The 25,081-nt window shown below is 40.0% G+C and overlaps 1 protein-coding gene across 1 annotated transcript in view; it reads left to right on the top strand.

Moving 5' to 3' along the window:
• Window positions 1-25,081, top strand: part of LOC131962007 (NLR family CARD domain-containing protein 3-like) — a 50,723-nt gene that overhangs the window by 13,663 nt on the left and 11,979 nt on the right. Inside the window, exons 5-9 of the mRNA XM_059326951.1 lie at window positions 4,329-4,502; window positions 11,623-11,796; window positions 13,656-13,829; window positions 15,637-15,810; window positions 23,234-23,407. Coding sequence (XP_059182934.1) covers window positions 4,329-4,502; window positions 11,623-11,796; window positions 13,656-13,829; window positions 15,637-15,810; window positions 23,234-23,407 — 870 coding nt within the window. The remainder of the gene's footprint in view (window positions 1-4,328; window positions 4,503-11,622; window positions 11,797-13,655; window positions 13,830-15,636; window positions 15,811-23,233; window positions 23,408-25,081) is intronic.

The raw sequence follows: 25,081 nt of genomic DNA, 5'->3' as shown, positions 1-25,081 counted from the left end.
CTTTAACATATAGCACTCCTTTAGCGATGACAGTTAGCTCTTAAAGTTATGTACTTACTTGATTCCTATGGTCTATGTCTAGTACCATCAGGTTGAATGCACTTATTGTAAGTCGCTTTGGACAAAAGTGTCTGCTAAATGACATGTAATGTAATGTAAAAAAATTTAATGTTCATTGTGTTGCTGAATACATTTAGTCCCAAAATATTGACAGATATGAATATTTACTGCTGTACAGGTCTGATGCTGTAAATGAAGCTGACAGAAGCTGGAAGCTAACAAAGAGATCCTCTTTCCAGCTCTCATTGTTCACTGAGTTCTGAACATGGTTTTCTAGTGAAGACGTGTCATGTAAACTTTGTGGAGACAGACATGAGATCAGACCAGCTGACAGACTGCCGGCGTTATTGAAGCCTTCATCTGACAAGATTAAAGAGAAACAAAGACAAAAGTCTGCAGGTCTGAGAGAGAGAGATCAGACTTCTAGTTTCATCTCAAACACACTGAGATCAGAGTAGCAGAACCTTTGAAGAGCCGATGTTCATCCAAACAGGTCAAAGGGTTAGAAAGTGTCCTCTTCCACAATAACATTTTGTCATTTCTCTGTCATGACAGACTTTCTGACTGTAACGTCTCAGAGACTGAATGTGAAGTCATAGCCTCAGCTCTGAAGTCCAACCCCTCCCATCTGACAGAGCTGGAGCTGAGAGGAAACATCAACCTGGAGGATTCAGGAGTGAAGCGGCTCTGTGCTGGACTGGAGAGTCCAAACTGCAGACTGGAGACTCTGAGGTCAGTTCACAAGCTGTAGATTATGTCCTCTTTTGGTTTATTCTCAGTTCAAATCTTTGACTGATGTTTACATTTTTTGGTCCATATAATTTATTGATTTTGCTGAGAATAAATGTGAAGACATTTATTTAATATTTTTTTATTTATTCAGATTTTTATAAAAGTCTTTATTTAGTTTTCAATGTCGACAATACTGTGCAAGACATTCTCATGATAGTATGGACTGAAAAAAAAGAAAAGAAAAGAGACAAATCAACAATAAAGAAAATAACAGGGCGCGTCCCGGTGGCACGCACCGGTAGAGCGTGTACCATTTAGGCTGAGTCCTTCCTGCGGCGGACCCGGGTTCATATCCGGCCTGAGGTCCCTTTGCCGCATGTCCTCCCCTCTGTCTCCCCCTTTCTATCTATCACTTTCAATAAAGCAAAGATGCCCAAAAAATAATCTTAAAAGTGTTACAGCCATCTGATTAATCATGTCTTCCTTTATATGTCAACCATTTCCCACAACTTTTTATAAAAACATCTTCTTTCATTTCCAATCATATGTGAGCTGTTCCATCACTAGTATGTCCTCTATAATGGACGTCCACTGTCTGTAACTTGGAGTGTCAGACTTAAGCCAGTTGTTAGTAATGGTCTTCTTCCCAGCTACCAAAAGAATACTGGTCACCTCCATGCACCGTGCCCTCCAAATGACCAAGGTAGAGAACAAGACAGGGTTTAGGAATGACATATCCCAGAACATCACAGAGAACTGAGGGAACTTTCCCCCACAAGGGTTGTATTTTGGTGCATTTCAAAAAACTGTGTGTGTGGTCTGGATCCATGTGGTTACATAATGTCCAACATGGCTGCTGAGCATTTATCAGTTTACTTTTGGTTTTAGGTGTAATGAAGTACTGAATTAGATTCTTCCAACTGAATTCCCTCCATTTCAGATATTGTGTTGTAATATAGTGTGTTTTCCACATATCATACCATATCCCCTCTGGAATCCCTTCACCCAGCTCCCTTTCCCATTTTGCTTTAACATATCATGTTGAATCTGTTCTAGAATCCAGATAGAATTGACAGACATGAATATTTACTGCTGTACAGGTCTGATGCTGTAAATGAAGCTGACAGAAGCTGGAAGCTAACAAAGAGATCCTCTTTCCAGCTCTCATTGTTCACTGAGTTCTAAACATGGTTTTCTAGTGAAGACGTGTCATGTAAACTTTGTGGAGACAGATATGAGATCAGACCAGCTGACGAACTGCCAGCGTTATTGAAGCCTTCATCTGACAAGATTAAAGAGAAACAAAGACAAAAGTCTGCAGGTCTGAGAGAGAGAGATCAGACTTCTAGTTTCATCTCAAACACACTGAGATCAGAGTAGCAGAACCTTTGAAGAGCCAATGTTCATCCAAACATGTCAAAGGCTTTTATCATCAGCTGCATGAAGAACATAGAAAGTGTCCTCTTCCACAATAACATTTTGTCATTTCTCTGTCATGACAGACTTTCTAACTGTTGGCTCTCAGAGACTCAATGTGAAGTCATAGCCTCAGCTCTGAAGTCCAACCCCTCCCATCTGAGAGAGCTGGACCTGAGCAACATCTACCTGGAGGATTCAGGAGTGAAGCGGCTCTGTGCTGGACTGGAGAGTCCAAACTGCAGACTGGAGATTCTGAGGTCAGTTCACAAGCTGTAGATTATGTCCTCTTTTGGTTTATTCTCAGTTCAAATCTTTGACTGATGTTTACATGTTTTGGTCCATATATTTTATTGATTTTGCTGAGAATAAATGTGAAGACATTTATTTATAATTTTTTTTATTTATTCCGATTTTCATAACAGTCTTTATTTAGTTTTCAATGTCGACAATACTGTGCAAGACATTCTCATGATAATATGGACTGAAAAAAAAGAAAATAAAAAAGAAAAATCAACAATAAAGAAAGAAACAGGGCGCGTCCCGGTGGCACGCACCGGTAGAGCGTGTACCATTAAGGCTGAGTCCTTCCTGCGGTGGACCCGGGTTCATATCCGGCCTGAGGTCCCTTTGCCACATGTCCTCCCCTCTGTCTCCCCCTTTCTATCTATCACTTTCAATAAAGCAAAAATGCCCAAAAAATAATCTTTAAAAAAAAAGAAACAAAGAAACAAAGAGAACAGAGCCTGTGTGAAATGATGTTAGTAAGTGTTACGGCCATCTGATTCACCATGTCTTCCTTTATATGTCAACCATTTCCCACAACTTTTTATAAAAACATCTTTCATTTCCAATCATATGTGAGCTGTTCCATCACTAGTATGTCCTCTATAATGGACGTCCACTGTCTGTAACTTGGAGTGTCAGACTTAAGCCAGTTGTTAGTAATGGTCTTCTTCCCAGCTACCAAAAGAATACTGGTCACCTCCATGCACCGTGCCCTCCAAATGACCAAGGTAGAGAACAAGACAGGGTTTAGGAATCACATATCCCAGAACATCACAGAGAACTGAGGGAACTTTACCCCACAAGGGTTGTATTTTGGTGCATTTCAAAAAACTGTGTGTGTGGTCTGGATCCATGTGGTTACATAATGTCCAACATGGCTGCTGAGCATTTATCAGTTTACTTTTGGTTTTAGGTGTAATGAAGTACCGAATTAGATTCTTCCAACTGAATTGCCTCCATTTCAGAGATTGTGTTGTAATTTGGTGTGTTTTCCACATATCATACCATATCCCCTCTGGAATCCCTTCACCCAGCTCCCTTTCCCATTTGGCTTTAACATATAATGTTGAATATGTTCCAGAATCCATTAAACATCGATACAGAACCGCCACAGCCTTGGGAAGAGCTTGGCTATAAGCTTTGACAAGTAGCTTTATGATGGGTTGTATTTTATCCTCAGTTGTTTTAATACTTTTGATATAATAGTTCCTCATTTGTAAATATCTAAATAAGTCCTGATTCATTAGAGCATGTGTATTCTTTATTTCTTAAAAGCTTTTAATAGTTGTAGACGTGGCTGTAATTCCTTTTTCTGCCCAATATTTAAATCTAACATCATATTTCCTTGGTGCAAATTCATCATCAAATGCGTTGCTGAATACATTTTAGTCCCAAAATATTGACAGATATGAATATTTACTGCTGTACAGGTCTGATGCTGTAAATGAAGCTGACAGAAGCTGGAAGCTAACAAAGAGATCCTCTTTCCAGCTCTCATTGTTCACTGAGTTCTGAACATGGTTTTCTAGTGAAGACGTGTCATGTAAACTTTGTGGAGACAGACATGAGATCAGACCAGCTGACAGACTGCCGGCGTTATTGAAGCCTTCATCTTACAAGATTAAAGAGAAACAAAGACAAAAGTCTGCAGGTCTGAGAGAGAGAGATCAGACTTCTAGTTTCATCTCAAACACACTGAGATCAGAGTAGCAGAACCTTTGAAGAGCCAATGTTCATCCAAACAGGTCAAAGGGTTTTATCATCAGCTGCATGAAGAACATAGAAAGTGTCCTCTTCCACAATAACATTTTGTCATTTCTCCGTCATGACAGACTTTCTAACTGTTGGCTCTCAGAGACTCAATGTGAAGTCGTGGTCTCAGCTCTGAAGTCCAACCCCTCCCATCTGAGAGAGCTGGACCTGAGCAAAATCAACCTGCAGGATTCAGGAGTGAAGCGGCTCTGTGCTGGACTGGAGAGTCCAAACTGCAGACTGGAGACTCTGAGGTCAGTTCAGCTGTAGATTATGTCCTCTTTTGGTTTATTCTCAGTTCAAATCTTTGACTGATGTTTACATGTTTTGGTCCATATATTTTATTGATTTTGCTGAGAATAAATGTGAAGACATTTATTTAATATTTTTTTATTTATTCCGATTTTTATAACAGTCTTTATTTAGTTTTCAATGTCGACAATACTGTGCAAGACATTCCCATGATAGTATGGACTGAAAAAAGAAAAAAGAAAAGAGACAAATCAACAATGAAGAAAGAAACAGGGGGCGTCCCGGTGACACGCACCGGTAGAGCGCGTACCATTAAGGCTGAGTCCTTCCTGCGGCGGACCCGGGTTCATATCCGGCCTGAGGTCCCTTTGCCACATGTCCTCCCCTCTGTCTCCCCCTTTCTATCTATCACTTTCAATAAAGCAAAAATGCCCAAAAAATAATCTTTAAAAAAAAAAAGAAACAAACAGAACAGAGCCTGTGTGAAATTATGTTAGTAAGTGTTACAGCCATCTGATTAATCATGTCTTCCTTTATATGTCAACCATTTCCCACAACTTTTTATAAAAACATCTTCTTTCATTTCCAATCATATGTGAGCTGTTCCATCACTAGTATGTCCTCTATAATGGACGTCCACTGTCTGTAACTTGGAGTGTCAGACTTAAGCCAGTTGTTAGTAATGGTCTTCTTCCCAGCTACCAAAAGAATACTGGTCACCTCCATGCACCGTGCCCTCCAAATGACCAAGGTAGAGAACAAGACAGGGTTTAGGAATCACATATCCCAGAACATCACAGAGAACTGAGGGAACTTTCCCCCACAAGGGTTGTATTTTGGTGCATTTCAAAAAACTGTGTGTGTGGTCTGGATCCATGTGGTTACATAATGTCCAACATGGCTGCTGAGCATTTATCAGTTTACTTTTGGTTTTAGGTGTAATGAAGTACCGTATTAGATTCTTCCAACTGAATTCTCTCCATTTCAGAGATTGTGTTGTAATTTGGTGTGTTTTCCTCATATCATACCATATCCCCTCTGGAATCCCTTCACCCAGCTCCCTTTCCCATTTGGCTTTAACATATAATGTTGAATATGTTCCAGAATCCATTAAACATCGATACAGAACCGCCACAGCCTTGGGAAGAGCTTGGCTATAAGCTTTGACAAGTAGCTTTATGATGGGTTGTATTTTATCCTCAGTTGTTTTAATACTTTTGATATAATAGTTCCTCATTTGTAAATATCTAAATAAGTCCTGATTCATTAGAGCATGTGTATTCTTTATTTCTTAAAAGCTTTTAATAGTTGTAGACGTGGCTGTAATTCCTTTTTCTGCCCAATATTTAAATCTAACATCATATTTCCTTGGTGCAAATTCATCATCAAATGCGTTGCTGAATACATTTTAGTCCCAAAATATTGACAGATATGAATATTTACTGCTGTACAGGTCTGATGCTGTAAATGAAGCTGACAGAAGCTGGAAGCTAACAAAGAGATCCTCTTTCCAGCTCTCATTGTTCACTGAGTTCTGAACATGGTTTTCTAGTGAAGACGTGTCATGTAAACTTTGTGGAGACAGACATGAGATCAGACCAGCTGACAGACTGCCGGCGTTATTGAAGCCTTCATCTGACAAGATTAAAGAGAAACAAAGACAAAAGTCTGCAGGTCTGAGAGAGAGAGATCAGACTTCTAGTTTCATCTCAAACACACTGAGATCAGAGTAGCAGAACCTTTGAAGAGCCAATGTTCATCCAAACAGGTCAAAGGGTTTTATCATCAGCTGCATGAAGAACATAGAGAGTGTCCTCTTCCACAATAACATTTTGTCATTTCTCCGTCATGACAGACTTTCTAACTGTTGGCTCTCAGAGACTCAATGTGAAGTCGTGGTCTCAGCTCTGAAGTCCAACCCCTCCCATCTGAGAGAGCTGGACCTGAGCAAAATCAACCTGCAGGATTCAGGAGTGAAGCGGCTCTGTGCTGGACTGGAGAGTCCAAACTGCAGACTGGAGACTCTGAGGTCAGTTCACAAGCTGTAGATTATGTCCTCTTTTGGTTTATTCTCAGTTCAAATCTTTGACTGATGTTTACATGTTTTGGTCCATATATTTTATTGATTTTGCTGAGAATAAATGTGAAGACATTTATTTAATATTTTTTTATTTATTCCGATTTTTATAACAGTCTTTATTTAGTTTTCAATGTCGACAATACTGTGCAAGACATTCCCATGATAGTATGGACTGAAAAAAGAAAAAAGAAAAGAGACAAATCAACAATGAAGAAAGAAACAGGGGGCGTCCCGGTGACATGCACCGGTAGAGCGCGTACCATTAAGGCTGAGTCCTTCCTGCGGCGGACCCGGGTTCATATCCGGCCTGAGGTCCCTTTGCCACATGTCCTCCCCTCTGTCTCCCCCTTTCTATCTATCACTTTCAATAAAGCAAAAATGCCCAAAAAATAATCTTTAAAAAAAAAAAAGAAACAAACAGAACAGAGCCTGTGTGAAATTATGTTAGTAAGTGTTACAGCCATCTGATTAATCATGTGTTCCTTTATATGTCAACCATTTCCCACAACTTTTTATAAAAACATCTTCTTTCATTTCCAATCATATGTGAGCTGTTCCATCACTAGTATGTCCTCTATAATGGACGTCCACTGTCTGTAACTTGGAGTGACCGACTTAAGCCAGTTGTTAGTAATGGTCTTCTTCCCAGCTACCAAAATAATCCTGGTCACCTCCATGCACCGTGCCCTCCAAATGACCAAGGTAGAGAACAAGACAGGGTTTAGCAGCAAGATGGCGCCAGCACTGTGCTCGGCGCTCCGTCTGTCTGCCTTATTTGTGATTTTCTGTTCATTAGTTGGCTACTATTGTATTGACCTGTCAGCCTAGACAATTATCTACGATCGCCTGTCACTGCTTGAGATCAAAGTGTCTCACGATCTGTTTCTAAAACGCACCTTTGGAGGCCAGATGTCCAGCTCTCGCTCGTCCACTTTGGCGTCTATACCGGACTTTCTTTGGAGATCTTCATGCACTCCTAAGAAGAGACGCGCTAGGAGGCGCGGAAAACGTGCCGGTGTGCTTGTCCGAGTCAAGGCATACCTTCGCCAGGCTAGAAGCCAAGGCACTCCTCTTTGGCGATTACAGCGGCAGTTTGTTTATTCCGGGACGGGGGCTGATGGCTCGATTCCAAGCCTGTGGACTGCGGCTCGTTCTGGCGCGCACATGCTGCGTCATCTGTCTCGTCATCAGAAGAGCGGCGTACCAGGACTTTTAAACTGCAGCCCGGGAGTTCTGGGGCGGCAGCCTGGAAAACGTGGGGTGGATTTCAGTTTACTGCGACCAATCCCACCGTGCTCTGTGGACATGGCCTCTGCACCGGTGATTCATATCGGCCTACTAAATGCCCGTTCAATTGCGAACAAATCATTTTCCTTGAATGAGCTTTGTACACGTGAAAAACTGGATATTATGTGCCTTTCAGAGACATGGCAGAGACAGGAAGAGTTTATTCATCTAAATGAACTCTGCCCAGTTGGCTGCTCTGCTGTTGGGAAGCCCCGCCCCTCTCGTCGTGGTGGGGGGCTTGCCTTTGTCTATAAAGATAATTCCACCTGTCAAGTGATCCAGGCCCAAGAATTCACCTCATTTGAATCACTGATGATTAAAGTGGGCTCTTCAAACCCTTTCTACTGTGTTTTAATCTACCGTCCTCCTAGCCCCGCTGCTGTCTTTCTAAAGGATTTTAGTGACTTTTTATGTTCTATATTAAAGTTGGAATCTGTTTTAATCCTTGGGGATTTTAACCTTCATGTTGATGACAGCTCATCCCGCTCTGCAATGGAACTTTTATCGCTGACTGAAGCTTTTAATTTTGAACAACATGTCTCTAAGCCCACTCACAATAAAGGCCACATTTTGGACCTAGTTTTTACACTTGGCCTGGACATCTCTAATATGTCTGTGAATGATGTCCATGTGAGTGATCATAGTATTGTTTTGTTTGATTTGCTCTTCCGCCCTGAGCCCAGGTCTCCAAAAGTGAGGTCCCAGAGACGTGTTATCTCTGCTAATACTGCAGACAGGTTTTCCTCCCTGTTTGACCCTCTCTTGTTCACGGACTGCCTTGATCTGGACAATCTCATGCATTGTTTTGACGATCACTGTGTAAAAATCATGGATCAGGTGGCTCCTGTCAAATCCAGTTTGTCATCTCAGAAGAAAAGGTGCCCTTGGATCAATGAACGCATCTCAAATCTCAGGAGACTTTGTCGAAAGACTGAGCGTCTGTGGAAATCCACAAACCTTGAGGTGCACAGGCTTTATCTCAGGGATCTCATGTTCTCATACAATGAGATGGTGGAGAATGCCAGATCTGACTATATCCGTCAGTTGGTCATGGCAAACAAGAGAAACCCTAAAGTGTTGTTCGACACTATAAATTGTCTTGTCTATCCTACTGCTCCAGTTCTCCCTGTTTCCTGTGATGCTGATAGCAATGATTTTTAAAGATTTTTCATAAACAAAATTAAGACAATTAAGGATAAGATCCCGCCCCTGTGTCCTGTGTCCTTCCTTGCAGGCTTTTTGATTCTGTGTTCAATGTAATTGTCCCCTGGGTTACCAAAATGGTGAATCTCTCTCTCTCCACTGGTGTGTTTCCCAGTGCTTTTAAACATGCTATGGTGGAGCCTCTACTCAAAAAAGTAGACTTAGACCCGACAGACCTAAAAAATTTCAGGCCTATTTCCAAGCTCCCGTTCTTGTCTAAAGTCTTAGAGAAGGTGGTCTCTGAACAGTTGTCATCTTTTCTGGATCAAAATAACATCCATGAGACATTCCAATCTGGGTTCCGCAAACTCCACTCTACGGAAACAGCTTTACTGAAAGTGTCCAGCGACATTATGATGTCTGCTGACTCTGGTAAATGCTCTGTTTTAGTTCTCCTGGATCTGTCCTCAGCTTTTGACATTGTTGATCACCGCATCCTGCTGAGAAGATTGAGGGACCTAGTAGGACTGTCAGGGCTGGTTCTAAATTGGTTCTCCTCCTATTTAACTGGTCGTAGTTTTAGTGTCTCAGCAAACCAAATAAGGTCTGATTCAGCGGACCTGTTATGTGGTGTCCCCCAAGGTTCCGTTTTGGGCCCTATATTATTTCTGTTGTATTTGATCCCCTTGGGTAAGGTCATCCAAAGGTTTAGCAATGTTTCTTTCCACCTGTTTGCCGATGATATACAGCTTTACTGTTCCTTTAAGCCTACGGAGGTCCAGAAGCTTGACTCCTTAGTCCAGTGTTTAGTGGAGGTGAAACAATGGCTGTGTAAAAATTCTTTACAGCTAAATCCTGATAAAACCCAAACCCTGGTTGTTGCCCCAGAGGACTTAATTCCAGATATAAACAAGTACTTGGGTGATTTAAGCCAGTCAACTAAACCCACCCTGAGAAATCTGGGCGTCATATTTGACAAAGACATGTCCCTAGTAAAGCATTGTAAACAGCTCACTAGAAATTGCTTTTTTCAACTGAGAAAAATCTCCAAACTCAGAAAAATGGTGTCGCATAATGACCTAGAAATCATTATTCATGCATTTGTGTCTTCTCGGCTAGACTACTGCAATAGTTTGTTTTCATGTCTTAACAAAAATGAGCTGTCGCGTCCGCAAGTAGTACAGAACTCTGCAGCGAGAATTCTGACCCGCACGCAAAGGTGGTCTCACATTTCCCCTGTTCTTAAAGCATTACATTGGCTCCCTGTCTCCTATAGAATACATTTTAAAATTCTGGTTTTAACATTCAGAGCCTTACATGGCCAGGCTCCACCCTACATATGTGACCTGATACAGCCTTACACCCCCACTCGGGCTCTGAGATCTACAGATCAGAATCTGCTCATGGTTCCACGCACCCGTTTTCGAACCAGAGGTGATCGAGCTTCCCAGGCTGTTGCTCCCAAGCTTTGGAACAGTCTCCCTCCCTCACTGCCCTCAGTAGATTCTGTTGTCACTTTTAGAAGCCAACTGAAGACATTTTTATTTGTTCAGGCTTTTGATTAATTGTTTTGGGACTGCTATGGTTGTTTAAATTGCTGTTGTTTTGGTCTTTTAAAACTTGTATGTACATTTTTATGTTATGTGTATGATTTCTATGTGAAGCACTTTGTGACTTCTGTCTGTGAAAGGTGCTATATAAATAAAGTTTACTTACTTAGGAATCACATATCCCAGAACATCACAGAGAACTGAGGGAACTTTCCCCCACAAGGGTTATATTTTGGTGCATTTCAAAAAAATGTGTGTGTGGTCTGGATCCATGTGGTTACATAATGTCCAACATGGCTGCTTAGCATTTATCAGTTTACTTTTGGTTTTAGGTGTAATGAAGTACCGAATTAGATTCTTCCAACTGAATTGCCTCCATTTCAGAGACTGTGTTGTAATTTGGTGTGTTTTCCACAAATCATACCATATCCCCTCTGGAATCCCTTCACCCAGCTCCCTTTCCCATTTGGCTTTAACATATAATGTTGAATCTGTTCTAGAATCCATTAAACATCAATACAGAACCGCCACAGCCTTGGGAAGAGCTTGGCTATAAGCTTTGACAAGTAGCTTTATGATGGGCTGTATTTTATCCTCAGTTGTTTTAATACGTTTGATATAATAGTTCCTCATTTGTAAATATCTAAATAAGTCCTGATGCATTAGATCATGTGTATTCTTTAGTTCTTAAAAGCTTTTAATAGTTGTAGACGTGGCTGTAATTCCTTTTTCTGCCAAATATTTAAATCTAACATCATATTTTCTTGACGCAAATTCATCATCAAATGTGTTGCTGAATGCTGAATACATTGTAGTCCCAAAATATTGACAGATATGAATATTTACTATTAACTACCAGAAACAAAGACAAAAGTCTGCAGGTCTGAGAGAGAGAGATCAGACTTCTAGTTTCATCTCAAACACACTGAGATCAGAGTAGCAGAACCTTTGAAGAGCCAATGTTCATCCAAACAGGCCAAAGGGTTTTATCATCAGCTGCATGAAGAACATAGAAAGTGTCCTCTTCCACAATAACATTTTGTCATTTCTCTGTCATGACAGACTTTCTGACTGTCGGCTCTCAGAGACTGACTGTGAAGTCATAGCCTCAGCTCTGAAGTCCAACCCCTCCCATCTGAGAGAGCTGGACCTGAGCAACAACAACCTGGAGGATTCAGGAGTGAAGCGGCTCTGTGCTGGACTGGAGAGTCCAAACTGCAGACTGGAGACTCTGAGGTCAGTTCACAAGCTGTAGATTATGTCCTCTTTTGGTTTATTCTCAGTTCAAATCTTTGACTGATGTTTACATGTTTTGGTCCATATATTTTATTGATTTTGCTGAGAATAAATGTGAAGACATTTATTTAATATTTTTTTTATTTATTCAGATTTTTATAACAGTCTTTATTTAGTTTTCAATGTCGACAATACTGTGCAAGACATTCTCATGATAGTATGGACTGAAAAAAAAGAAAAGAAAAGAGACAAATCAACAATAAAGAAAATAACAGGGCGCGTCCCGGTGGCACGCACCGGTAGAGCGCGTACCATTAAGGCTGAGTCCTTCCTGCGGCGGACCCGGGTTCATATCCGGCCTGAGGTCCCTTTGCCACATGTCCTCCCCTCTGTCTCCCCCTTTCTATCTATCACTTTCAATAAAGCAAAAATGCCCAAAAAATAATCTTTAAAAAAAAAAAAAGAAACAAACAGAACAGAGCCTGTGTGAAATGATGTTAGTAAGTGTTACAGCCATCTGATTAATCATGTCTTCCTTTATATGTCAACCATTTCCCACAACTTATTATAAAAAGATCTTCTTTCATTTTCAATCATATGTGAGCTGTTCCATCACTAGTATGTCCTCTATAATGGACGTCCACTGTTTGTAACTTGGAGTGTCAGACTTAAGCCAGTTCTTAGTAATGGTCTCCTTCCCAGCTACCAAAAGAATCCTGGTCACCTCCATGCACCGTGCCCTCCAAATGACCAAGGTAGAGAACAAGACAGGGTTTAGGAATCACATATCCCAGAACATCACAGAGAACTGAGGGAAGCTTCCCCCACAAGGGTTGTATTTTGGTGCATTTCAAAAAAATGTGTGTGTGGTCTGGATCCATGTGGTTACATAATGTTCAACATGGCTGCTAAGCATTTATCAGTTTACTTTTGGTTTTAGGTGTAATGAAATACCGAATTAGATTCTTTCAATTGAATTCCCTCCATTTCAGAGATTGTGTTGTAATTTGGTGTGTTTTCCACATATCATTCCATATCCCCTCTGGAATCCCTTCACCCAGCTCCCTTTCCCATTTGGCTTTAACATCTAATGTTGAATCTGTTCTAGAATCCATTAAACATCGATACAGAACCGCCACAGCCTTGGGAAGAGCTTGGCTATAAGCTTTGACAAGTAGCTTTATGATGGGGTGTATGTTATCCTCAGTTGTTTTAATACTTTTGATATAATAGTTCCTCATTTGTAAATGTCTAAATAAGTCCTGATGCATTAGAGCATGTGTATTCTTTATTTCTTAAAAGCTTTTAGTAGTTGTAGACGGGGCTGTAATTCCTTTTTCTGCCAAATATTTAAATCTAACATCATATTTTCTTGGTGCAAATTCATCATCAAATGTGTTGCTGAATACATTGTAGTCCCAAAATATTGACAGATATGAATATTTACTACTCTACAGCTCTAATGCTGTAAATGAAGCTGACAGAAGCTGGAAGCTAACAAAGAGATCCTCTTTCCAGCTTTCATTGTTCACTGAGTTCTGAACATGGTTTTCTAGTGAAGACGTGTCATGTAAACTTTGTGGAGACAGACATGAGATCAGACCAGCTGACAGACTGCCGGCGTTATTGAAGCCTTCATCTGACAAGATTACAGAGAAACAAAGACAAAAGTCTGCAGGTCTGAGAGAGAGAGATCAGACTTCTAGTTTCATCTCAAACACACTGAGATCAGAGTAGCAGAACCTTTGAAGAGCCAATGTTCATCCAAACAGGTCAAAGGGTTTTATCATCAGCTGCATGAAGAACATAGAAAGTGTCCTCTTCCACAATAACATTTTGTCATTTCTCTGTCATGACAGACTTTCTGGCTGTAACCTCTCAGAGACTGAATGTGAAATCATAGCCTCAGCTCTGAAGTCCAACCCCTCCCATCTGACAGAGCTGAACCTGGGCTGGAACAACCTGCAGGATTCAGGAGTGAAGCGGCTCTGTGCTGGACTGGAGAGTCCAAACTGCAGACTGGAGACTCTGAGGTCAGTTCACAAGCTGTAGATTATGTCCTCTTTTGGTTTATTCTCAGTTCAAATCTTTGACTGATGTTTACATGTTTTGGTCCATATATTTTATTGATTTTGCTGAGAATAAATGTGAAGACATTTATTCATTATTTTTTTATTTGTTCCGATTTTTATAATAGTCTTTATTTAGTTTTCAATGTCGACAATACTGTGCAAGACATTCTCATGATAGTATGGACTGAAAAAAAAGAAAAGAAAAGAGACAAGTCAACAATAAAGAAAGAAACAGGGGGCGTCCCGGTGGCACACACTGGTAGAGCGCGTACCATTAAGGCTGAGTCCTTCCTGCGGCGGACCCGGGTTCATATCCGGCCTGAGGTCCCTTTGCCGCATGTCCTCCCCTCTGTCTCCCCCTTTCTATCTATCACTTTCAATAAAGCAAAGATGCCCAAAAAATAATCTTAAAAGTGTTACAGCCATCTGATTAATCATGTCTTCCTTTATATGTCAACCATTTCCCACAACTTTTTATAAAAAGATCTTCTTTCATTTCCAATCATATGTGAGCTGTTCCATCACTAGTATGTCCTCTATAATGGACGTCCACTGTCTGTAACTTGGAGTGTCAGACTTAAGCCAGTTGTTAGTAATGGTCTTCTTCCCAGCTACCAAAAGAATCCTGGTCACCTCCATGCACCGTGCCCTCCAAATGACCAAGGTAGAGAACAAGACAGGGTTTAGGAATCACATATCCCAGAACATCACAGAGAACTGAGGGAACTTCCCCCCACAAGGGTTGTATTTTGGTGCATTTCAAAAAAATGTGTGTGTGGTCTGGATCCATGTGGTTACATAATGTCCAACATGGCTGCTGAGCATTTATCAGTTTACTTTTGGTTTTAGGTGTAATGAAGTACCGAATTAGATTCTTCCAACTGAATTGCCTCCATTTCAGAGATTGTGTTGTAATTTGGTGTGTTTTCCACATATCATACCATATCCCCTCTGGAATCCCTTCACCCAGCTCCCTTTCCCATTTGGCTTTAACATATAATGTTGAATCTGTTCCAGAATTCATTAAACATTGATACAGAACCGCCACAGCCTTGGGAAGAGCTTGGCTATAAGCTGTGACAAATAGCTTTATGATGGGCTGTATTTTATGCTCAGTTGTTTCAATACTTTTGATATAATAGTTCCTCATTTGTAAATATCTAATTAAGTCCTGATTCATTAGAGCATGTATATTCTTTATTTCTTAAAAACTTTTAATAGTTGTAGACGTGGCTGTAATTCCTTTTTCTGCCAAATATTTAAATCTAACATCATATTTTCTTGGTGCAAATTCATCATCAAATGTGTTGCTGAATACATTGTAGTCCCAAAATATTGACAGATATGAATATTAACTGCTGTACAGGTCTGATGCTGTAAATGAAGCTGACAGAAGCTGGAAGCTAACAAAGAGATCCTCTTTCCAGCTTTCATTGTTCACTGAGTTCTGAACATGGTTTTCTAGTGAAGACGTGTCATGTAAACTTTGTGGAGACAGACATGAGATCAGACCAGCTGACAGACTGCCGGCGTTATGGAAGCCTTCACCTGACAAGATTAAAGAGAAACAAAGACAAAAGTCTGCAGGTCTGAGAGAGAGAGATCAGACTTCTAGTTTCATCTCAAACACACTGAGATCAGAGTAGCAGAACCTTTGAAGAGCCAATGTTCATCCAAACAGGTCAAAGGGTTTTATCATCAGCTGCATGAAGAACATAGAAAGTGTCCTCTTCCACAATAACATTTTGTCATTTCTCTGTCATGACAGACTTTCTTACTGTCGGCTCTCAGAGACTGACTGTGAAGTCATAGCCTCAGCTCTGAAGTCCAACCCCTCCCATCTGACAGAGCTGAACCTGAGCAACAACTACCTGCAGGATTCAGGAGTGAAGCGGCTCTGTGCTGGACTGGAGAGTCCAAACTGCAGACTGGAGACTCTGAGGTCAGTTCACAAGCTGTAGATTATGTCCTATTTTGGTTTATTCTCAGTTCAAACCTTTGACTGATGTTTACATGTTTTGGTCCATATATTTTATTGATTTTGCTGAGATTAAATGTGAAGACATTTATTTAATATTTTTTTTATTTATTCAGATTTTTATAACAGTCTTTATTTAGTTTTCAATGTCGACAATACTGTGCAAGACATTCTCATGATAGTATGGACTGAAAAAAAAAGAAAAGAAAAGAGACAAATCAACAATAAAGAAAGAAACAAAAAGAACAGCGCCTGTGTGAAATGATGTTAGTAAGTGTTACGGCCATCTGATCAATCATGTCTTCCTTTATATGTCAACCATTTCCCACAACTTTTTTATAAAAACATCTTCTTTCATTTCCAATCATATGTGAGCTGTTCCATCACTAGTATGTCCTCTATAATGGACGTCCACTGTCTGTAACTTGGAGTGTCAGACTTAAGCCAGTTGTTAGTAATGGTCTTCTTCCCAGCTACCAAAAGAATCCTGGTCACCTCCATGCACCGTGCCCTCGAAATGACCAAGGTAGAGAACAAGACAGGGTTTAGGAATCACATATCCCAGAACATGTTTGTGTGGTCTGGATCCATATGGTTACATAATGTCCAACATGGCTGCTGAGCATTTTTTTTTTTTTTTGAACATTGTGTTTATTGGATTTATAACATGGCAAGTCATATATTGAACATCCTATTTTGTTTTACCCTGCCCCCCCCCTCCCATTCCCTCCCCCCATTTCCCTTTACTGGTACACATAGTTATAAAGATATGCATATACATATATGTTCATATATACATACATACATCTACATACATATACACACATAGTTAAAAAAAAAACAAAAAAAACAAAAAAAAAACAGCAAGACAATCAAAACTTCAAAAGCAAATGGATAAATAAAATAAAATACAATAAGATAAATAAATAAACCAATATAAAAATGGAAATTAACTCAAGGTATATAAAAATCCAAAGGTAAAGTCACGAATGAAAAAAATCTCTCTCTCTATATATATAAATAATAATAATAATAATAATAGTTACCTTTTGCTCATCAGCAACTATGTCTTATTTTGGTTTCACTCTTTAATTATCTATGTCTGCTGTATTCAAATGCTCAATCAGATTACCCCATAATCCGTCAAATTTGTCCGGTCTTTGTTTTAGATTATACATTATTTTCTCACTGGGGATGCAGGAGGTTAATTCAATAAGCCAAAGAGAGGGTAGGGGCGCGTCCTTGCTTTTCCATTTGAAAGCTATGCATTTATTGGCTATGGTCAAAGCTATTCTCATTAACCTGACTTTACTGCCCTCCACAGATAGCATTGAAGTGTCCCCTAGCAGGGCTAACCTTGGTTCGGATGGTATATTCATTTTTGTTACTTTGGATATGGTTTTAAGTATTGTTTCCCAGTAGTTGGACAGTTGTGAACAAGACCAGAACATGTGGATAAGAGAGCCAACCTCCGATTTACACCTTGGACAGTATTGAGAGATTGTCTGACTTATATTATGCAACCTCTCCGGGGTATAATAAATTCTGTGAATCAAGTTGTATTGAGTTATTATGTGTTTACTGTTGTAGGAGAAGCGTTGGGCCTTTTCACATAACTCGATCCAGTCATCATCTTCAAAATTGTGACATAGATCGACCTCCCAGGTTGTGTTGTGATAGGTAAAAGTCTGCCACCCTGTTCCGATTGAATATAATGCCTAAGTTGTAGAAATTTGAAAAAGTGTCTCTGGTCAAGGCTGTATTTATCTGCAAGGTCTTCAAATGACTCCAAGGCCCCATCTTTGTACAAATCCCCGAACGTCTTGATGCCCTTTGTAAACCATACATGGGTGATACCATCTCTTAGAACTTTAGGTAGAAGGGGGTTTGTATGAAAGGGGGTAAGGTTATATAGGGGTTGATCACTTTGGGTCTTTTTACGCAATTCAGACCATGTTTTATAAGTTTGTTTTATGAATGGGTTTGTTGTCAGCGTATGAAGCTGTTTGAGTGAGGGAACATATGGGATTGAGAAAAGACACATAGAATTTATATCGTGTTGTTCCATCTGTAGCCAGGAGGGGGGTTGCTGTAGGTTGGTTTTCCATAACCAGACTGTTCGGCATTGTGCTGCCCAATAATAAGTTTCAAAGTTAGGGAGTTTCAATCCCCCTTCCTGAGGTGTACCCTGGAGGACTCTTAACTTGATTCTGGGGGTCTTAGTCTTCCATATAAACCTAGATATCGTTGAGTTCAGCTGTCTAAAAAAGTGTTTAGGTATAACAATGGGTAGCATTTGAAACAGAAAGAGAAACTTTGGCAGGATATTAATTTTAACACAATTAATACGACCTATCAAAGACACCTGTTGAGTTCTGCTCCAGTTTTTTTAAGTAAAGGTAAATACTTCAAAGAGAAGGTCCTTGAATGTGCATTGGGAATCTGAAGGCCTAGCTATGTTAATTTTTCTTGACTCCATTGAAGGGTATACTGTGTCTTGATATTTTAGTCCCAGCTGCGTTAAGTGGCATGACTACACTTTTATTAAGATTTATCTTGTATCCAGAAATAACACTGTATTCAGTTAGTGTTTCTAATAATGCGGGTATTGATGACCCAGGCTCCGTTCAATAAATTAAGACATCATCTGCATATAATGAAATTTTATGAGTGGCCCCTCCTATCTGTTTCCCTTTAATTGATGGGTGAGATCTTATTGCCACCGCTAGTGGTTCTATTGCTAGTGCAAATAACAAGGGTGAGAGGCCACGACCTTGTCTTGTGGAGCGTGAGAGTATAATTTTGAAAAACATCATTATTTGTTTGAATTTGAGCCATAGGGCTTCTATATAGCATCTTAACCAATTTACAAAAAGTGGGGCCGAAATTCATTCTATTCATTACCTCATAAAGATAAGGCCATTCTACGCGGTCAAAAGCTTTCTCCGCGTCTAGAGATATGGCTATTGTTGGAGAACTATCTGTTTCAGAGGCATATATGATGTTAAAAAGCCTTCTGACATTATCAATTGGGGAGCGATTCTGGATAAATCCAGTTTGGTCTAAATGAATTAAATCTGGGATGTGTTTTCCTAAGCGTAATGAGAGTATTTTAGAGAATATTTTAAAATCTGTAGATAGGAGTGAGATCGGTCTGTATGAACTACATAATTTCGGGTCTTTCCCTGGTTTAGGTAGAACTGTTATTAGTGCCAGTTCTAGAGATTCTGGCAGTTTTCCAATTTCAATAGCATGATTATACATTAACAGTAAGGGGTTAAGCAATTTGGGTAGAAAAGCCTTAAAAAATTCAACAGGAAAACCGTCCAGGCCAGGGGATTTACCTGACTTGATTTTGGAAATGGCTTCTGATATTTCTCTTTCTGTAATGACTCCCTCTAGGCTTTCCCTTGCTCCCTCATTAAGCTTCTCAAGGTCGTATTTATCTAAAAATAATTTTGTTTTTTCAGGAAAACTACCTTGGGTTGTATAGAGTACTTCATATAATTGCTTAAAAACACTGTTTATTTCTTTTGGGTTAGTAATTGTATTAGAGCCTGATTTCAAGATATGTATTTCCATTTGGGCTTCTTCTCTACGAATTTGCCAGGCAAGAAGTTTGCCAGCTCTATCTCCTTGCTTGTAAAATCTTTGCTTCATCCTTCTCATTGCATTCTCTATTTTCTGAGTGGTCGTGGTGTTATATTCTAGTTGCTTTGACCTTAGTTTTTGTCTAATTTCCTTGTTCTGTGAGATTAGATGCTCCCTCTCGAGTTGTTTTATTTCTTTTTCTAGGGATTCCACTTTTAATCTATGTTTTTTTTGTTGCCAGATGTATATGATATGATTTGACCTCTTATGTAAGCCTTCATTGATTCCCAAACAACATCAGGTGAGGCAGAGTTCTGATTTTTCTAAAAAAAAAAAAGATCTAAGTGCTTATTAACAAACTCAGTAAATTCAGAATCATTCAGTAGGTGAGAACTGAAGCGCCATCTTTTAAGAGAGACAGAAGATTCAGTGGAGGGGATTGTGATCAAAAGCCCTGAATGATCAGAAATAGTTCTTGCTAAATATTCACATGAAGGAATTGTATGGGCTTTAGCCAAAGGAACCAGGAAGAGATCAATTCTTGAGTAACTGTCGTGGGTTGGGGAGTAAAAGGAGTATTCCCGGGTTAGATGGTTCTGCCTACGCCATATATCACAGAGGCCAAAGTTACGGAGCTCTGTTTTCAATGCTTTTGCTGCTTGTGTTAGAGTTGTCTTCTTGGTTGATGATCCGTCTAGGATAGGATCGAGTACTAGATTGAAATCTCCTCCAATAAAAGTTTCAACGGGGGGGCTTGTTAAATTGAAAAAAATGTCGTGGAAAAACTGGGGATCATCATAATTGGGTGCATATATATTTACTAGAGTGATGGATTGGGAGAAAATGGAGCCTTGTACAACAACCCATCGCCCTCCTTTGTCTCTATAGGTGGAAGTCAATCGAAAAGGGATTTTTTTATTAATTAGTATGGCCACTCCTCTAGCTCTCGAGATATAGGATGAGAAGAACACCTGGTTATAACCCCCTTGTTTTAATTTGGCATGTTCTGTATCATTCAGGTGGGTTTCCTGCAGTAGAGCTATATCAATCTGGTGTTGCTTCAAGTAGTTAATAATACGCTTCCTTTTTATACAGTGATTGATACCTTTAACATTGAGGGTTAAACATCTATATTGCATGAGTGTATTTGTCATCATTTAATTGACATTAATGTGGGGACTGGGGCAACTGAATTTTTGTACAGCAGAGCGGGTAAGATGTAATATAGGTGATACCAGAGAGAGAAAAAACAACAACAACAACAACAATAAAGAAAAAAAAAAAAAAGAAAAAAACCTTGAATCCTAAATAGACCAGTAGTAGCTAACCCCTATCACTTTGACCTCATTCCCTGCTGAGGTCTTTTTACCTACATTGAACTTGCACGGCGATGAAAGCATCACAAACTCTAGGCTGCATCAGCCCTCCAGTAAAAGAACATGTAATCCTGAATAGACCCTTAACAATTAAGAACGACAAGTGTATTAACGTGCAGCCAAACCACTTGAAAGCTGTCAATCAACCCAAACCATATAACAGCAATAATAACAATAATCCAAAAAAAAAAAAAAATCCCCGTTCGCATAATCACGTTAGGAGGGCGTAGCTTATTCTCAAAACCTGCCTAGTGGAACATGTGGAAGATTGTCTTTGTAATTGCGTCTAAGGACACAGAAAATATATACCTAGTAGTCCTTTTAACAACGGGATTAAAGCCCAGTCCGGCGGCATAGTCTTTCGGATATACATAACAAGTATTCACAAAACTTAACCTGACAGGCGATCTCCTTTATAATCTACCATGTGTGTGCTTGATGGGGTTTTGTGTGTTTTCGTATGTACATAAATACCGTGAATGTCCCGTTTAACTTGATGAGAATACCTCCGGGTATTCCCTGCGCAGGAACGATGAGGCTGCCTCCGCCGAGTCAAACGATTTGGTTCCTCCCGATCGCATGTCCACTCTGAGTGTAGCCGGGTATATCATCCCGTACTTTACACCGTCCTGTCGGAGCTGCTTCTTTAGGGGAGTGAATGTCATCCTCCTTTGGTGTAGCCTGGGCGAGAGATCGGGGAATATCATGATCTTTGAGTTGCCATACTGTAGCTCTCCCCTCTTACAGGCGGCATCTAGTATCTGGGTCACATCCCTGTAGCGAAGGAGTTTGAGAACGAAGGCTCTGGGGGCTCCCTGCTTGCTCGGGCGTCTCTGTAGCGTGCGGTGGGCTCTCTCTATCTCTATCGGGCCGGGGAGTCCCAGGATTTCTGGTAACCATTCCTCCAAAAAGTCCACGCCGTTGGTCCCCTCGACTCCATGTGGGAAGCCCACGATTCTCAGGTTTTTACGGCGCTGTCTGTTTTCATAATCGTCCAGTTTGTCTTTCAGCTCCATCACTTTTTTCTGGTCGGAGCATTTAGCTTCCAGTACGGTAACTTTCGTGTTGGTCGAGTGTATGGCTTCACTCATCTTTTCCAGTGCGGCGTCAACTTGGTGTAGTCGGGTCGTAATGGAAGTTTGAATTGTTGCCGCGAACTTCTGCATTTCAGCGGAGAACCGAGACGGTGGTTCAGATGTCTGTAGTGTGTCGTTAGCGGCCATTACAGGTGTCAGCTCTGGCTTGTTGCTAACCGCGGCTGGCATTTTAGGATCCTTTGGGTTGTTGGTCGGTTTCTTTTCGTGGTTTCCTTGTCCACAGACTCTCAGTGTCGACATTGTGTTCTTCTTAGTGAGCTTCTATTTCACAAATGCTACTAATAGAGCTCATTCGCTATTAAATCCCAAAGTATACTGGAGGACTGAATTTAACCGACCGTTCACTGAGCCGCCATAACCGGAAGTCTTCCTGCTGAGCATTTATCAGTTTACTTTTGGTTTTAGGTGTAATGAAGTACCGAATTAGATTCTTCCAACTGAATTGCCTCCATTTCAGAGACTGTGTTGTAATTTGGTGTGTTTTCCACAAATCATACCATATCCCCTCTGGAATCCCTTCACCAAGCTCCCTTTCCCATTTGGCTTTAACATATAATGTTGAATCTGTTCCAGAATCCATTAAACATCGATACAGAACCGCCCCAGCCTTGGGAAGAGCTTGGCTATAAGCTTTGACAAGTAGCTTTATGATGGGCTGTATTTTATCCTCAGTTGTTTTAATACTTTTGATATAATAGTTCCTCATTTGTAAATATCTAAATAAGTCCTGATTCATTAGATCATGTGTATTCTTTAGTTCTTAAAAGCTTTTAATAGTTGTAGACGTGGCTGTAATTCCTTTTTCTGCCCAATATTTAAATCTAACATCATATTTTCTTGGTGCAAATTCATCATCAAATGTGTTGCTGAATACATTTTAGTCCCAAAATATTGACAGATATGAATATTTACTGCTGTACAGGTCTGATGCTGTAAATGAAGCTGACAGAAGCTGGAAGCTAACAAAGAGATCCTCTTTCCAGCTCTCATTGTTCACTGAGTTCTGAACATGGTTTTCTAGGGAAGACGTGTCATGTAAACTTTGTGGAGACAGACATGAGATCAGACCAGCTGACAGACTGCTGGCGTTATTGAAGCCTTCATCTGACAAGATTAAAGAGAAACAAAGACAAAAGTCTGCAGGTCTGAGAGAGAGAGATCAGACTTCTAGTTTCATCTCAAACACACTGAGATCAGAGTAGCAGAACCTTTGAAGAGCCAATGTTCATCCAAACAGGTCAAAGGGTTTATCATCAGCTGCATGAAGAACATAGAAAGTGTCCTCTTCCACAATAACATTTTGTCATTTCTCTGTCATGACAGACTTTCTGACTGTCGGCTCTCAGAGACTCACTGTGAAGTCATAGCCTCAGCTCTGAAGTTCAACCCCTCCCATCTGACAGAGCTGGAGCTCAGCAACAACTACCTGCTGGACTCAGGAGTGAAGCGGCTCTGTGCTGGACTGGAGAGTCCAAACTGCAGACTGGAGACTCTGAGGTCAGTTCACAAGCTGTAGATTATGTCCTCTTTTGGTTTATTCTCAGTTCAAATCTTTGACTGATGTTTACATGTTTTGGTCCATATATTTTATTGATTTTACTGAACATTAATATGAAGATATTTTTTTATTCTTTTTTTATTTATTCATTTTTAGGAATTTTTATAACAATCTTTATTTAGTTTCCAGTGTTGACAATACTGTGCAAGACATTCTCATGATAGTATGGACTGAAAAAAAAGAAAAGAAAAGAGACAAATCAACAATAAAGAAAGAAACAAAAAGAACAGAGCCTGTGTGAAATTATGTTAGTAAGTGTTACGGCCATCTGATTAATCATGTCTTCCTTTATATGTCAACCATTTCCCACAACTTTTTATAAAAACATCTTCTTTCATTTCCAATCATTTGTGAGCTGTTCCATCACTAGTATGTCCTCTATAATGGACGTCCACTGTCTGTAACTTGGAGTGTCAGACTTAAGCCAGTTGTTAGTAATGGTCTTCTTCCCAGCTACCAAAAGAATCCTGGTCACCTCCATGCACCGTGCCCTCGAAATGACCAAGGTAGAGAACAAGACAGGGTTTAGGAATCACATATCCCAGAACATCACAGAGAACTGAGGAACTTTCCCCCACAAGGGTTGTATTTTGGTGCATTTCAAAAAAATGTGTGTGTGGTCTGGATCCATGTGGTTACATAATGTCCAACATGGCTGCTGAGCATTTATCACTTTACTTTTGGCTTTAGGTGTAATGAAGTACCGAATTAGATTCTTCCAACTGAATTCCCTCCATTTCAGAGATTGTGTTGTAATTTGGTGTGTTTTCCTCATATCATACCATATCCCCTCTGGAATCCCTTCACCCAGCTCCCTTTCCCATTTGGCTTTAACATATAATGTTGAATCTGTTCTAGAATCCATTAAACATCGATACAGAACCACCACAGCCTTGGGAAGAGCTTGGCTATAAGCTTTGACAAGTAGCTTTATGATGGGCTGTATTTTATCCTCAGTTGTTTTAACACTTTTGATATAATAGTTCCTCATTTGTAAATATCTAAATAAGTCCTGATTCATTAGATCATGTGTATTCTTTAGTTCTTAAAAGCTTTTAATAGTTGTAGACGTGGCTGTAATTCCTTCTTCTGCCCAATATTTAAATCTAACATCATATTTTCTTGGTGCAAATTCATCCTCAAATGCAATCCATTTTAATAATCCCATTTCCTGTTTTTAATAGTTTCACTGTGGAATACCATATATCTAAAGTAAAGGATATCACTGGGTTGAAATTATGCTCTATGATCTTTTATATAAGTGGGGGTATCTGTTTCTTATTGAATTGGGTATTTTAATGTAGACATTTGAATATCGTTCCATCGAGATACATATCCCTCATCACACCAGGAGATTAGTTGGAGCAGTTGTGCAGCACGAAAGTCTTCTTTTAAATGTGTGAGTGCCCTTCCCCCTCTGTTTTTAGATAATTGTACTGTGGCGTAACGTATTCTGGGCCGTTTACCTCTCCATACAAATCTTGATATGCACGTATCCCATTTAAGAAATTGGTCTTTTGATATATCCACAGTTAAAGATAGGAACAGATAGAGCAGACATGGTAGGATGTTCATTTTTACCACATTTATCCTGTAATTTAATCCCAGTGGGT

The sequence above is a fragment of the Centropristis striata genome, chromosome 23, assembly GCF_030273125.1.
Source record: "Centropristis striata isolate RG_2023a ecotype Rhode Island chromosome 23, C.striata_1.0, whole genome shotgun sequence".
Taxonomy (NCBI): domain Eukaryota; kingdom Metazoa; phylum Chordata; class Actinopteri; order Perciformes; family Serranidae; genus Centropristis; species Centropristis striata.
The sequence above is the reverse complement of the archived record's forward strand: the minus strand, read 5'-3'. Positions and strand labels throughout refer to the sequence as shown.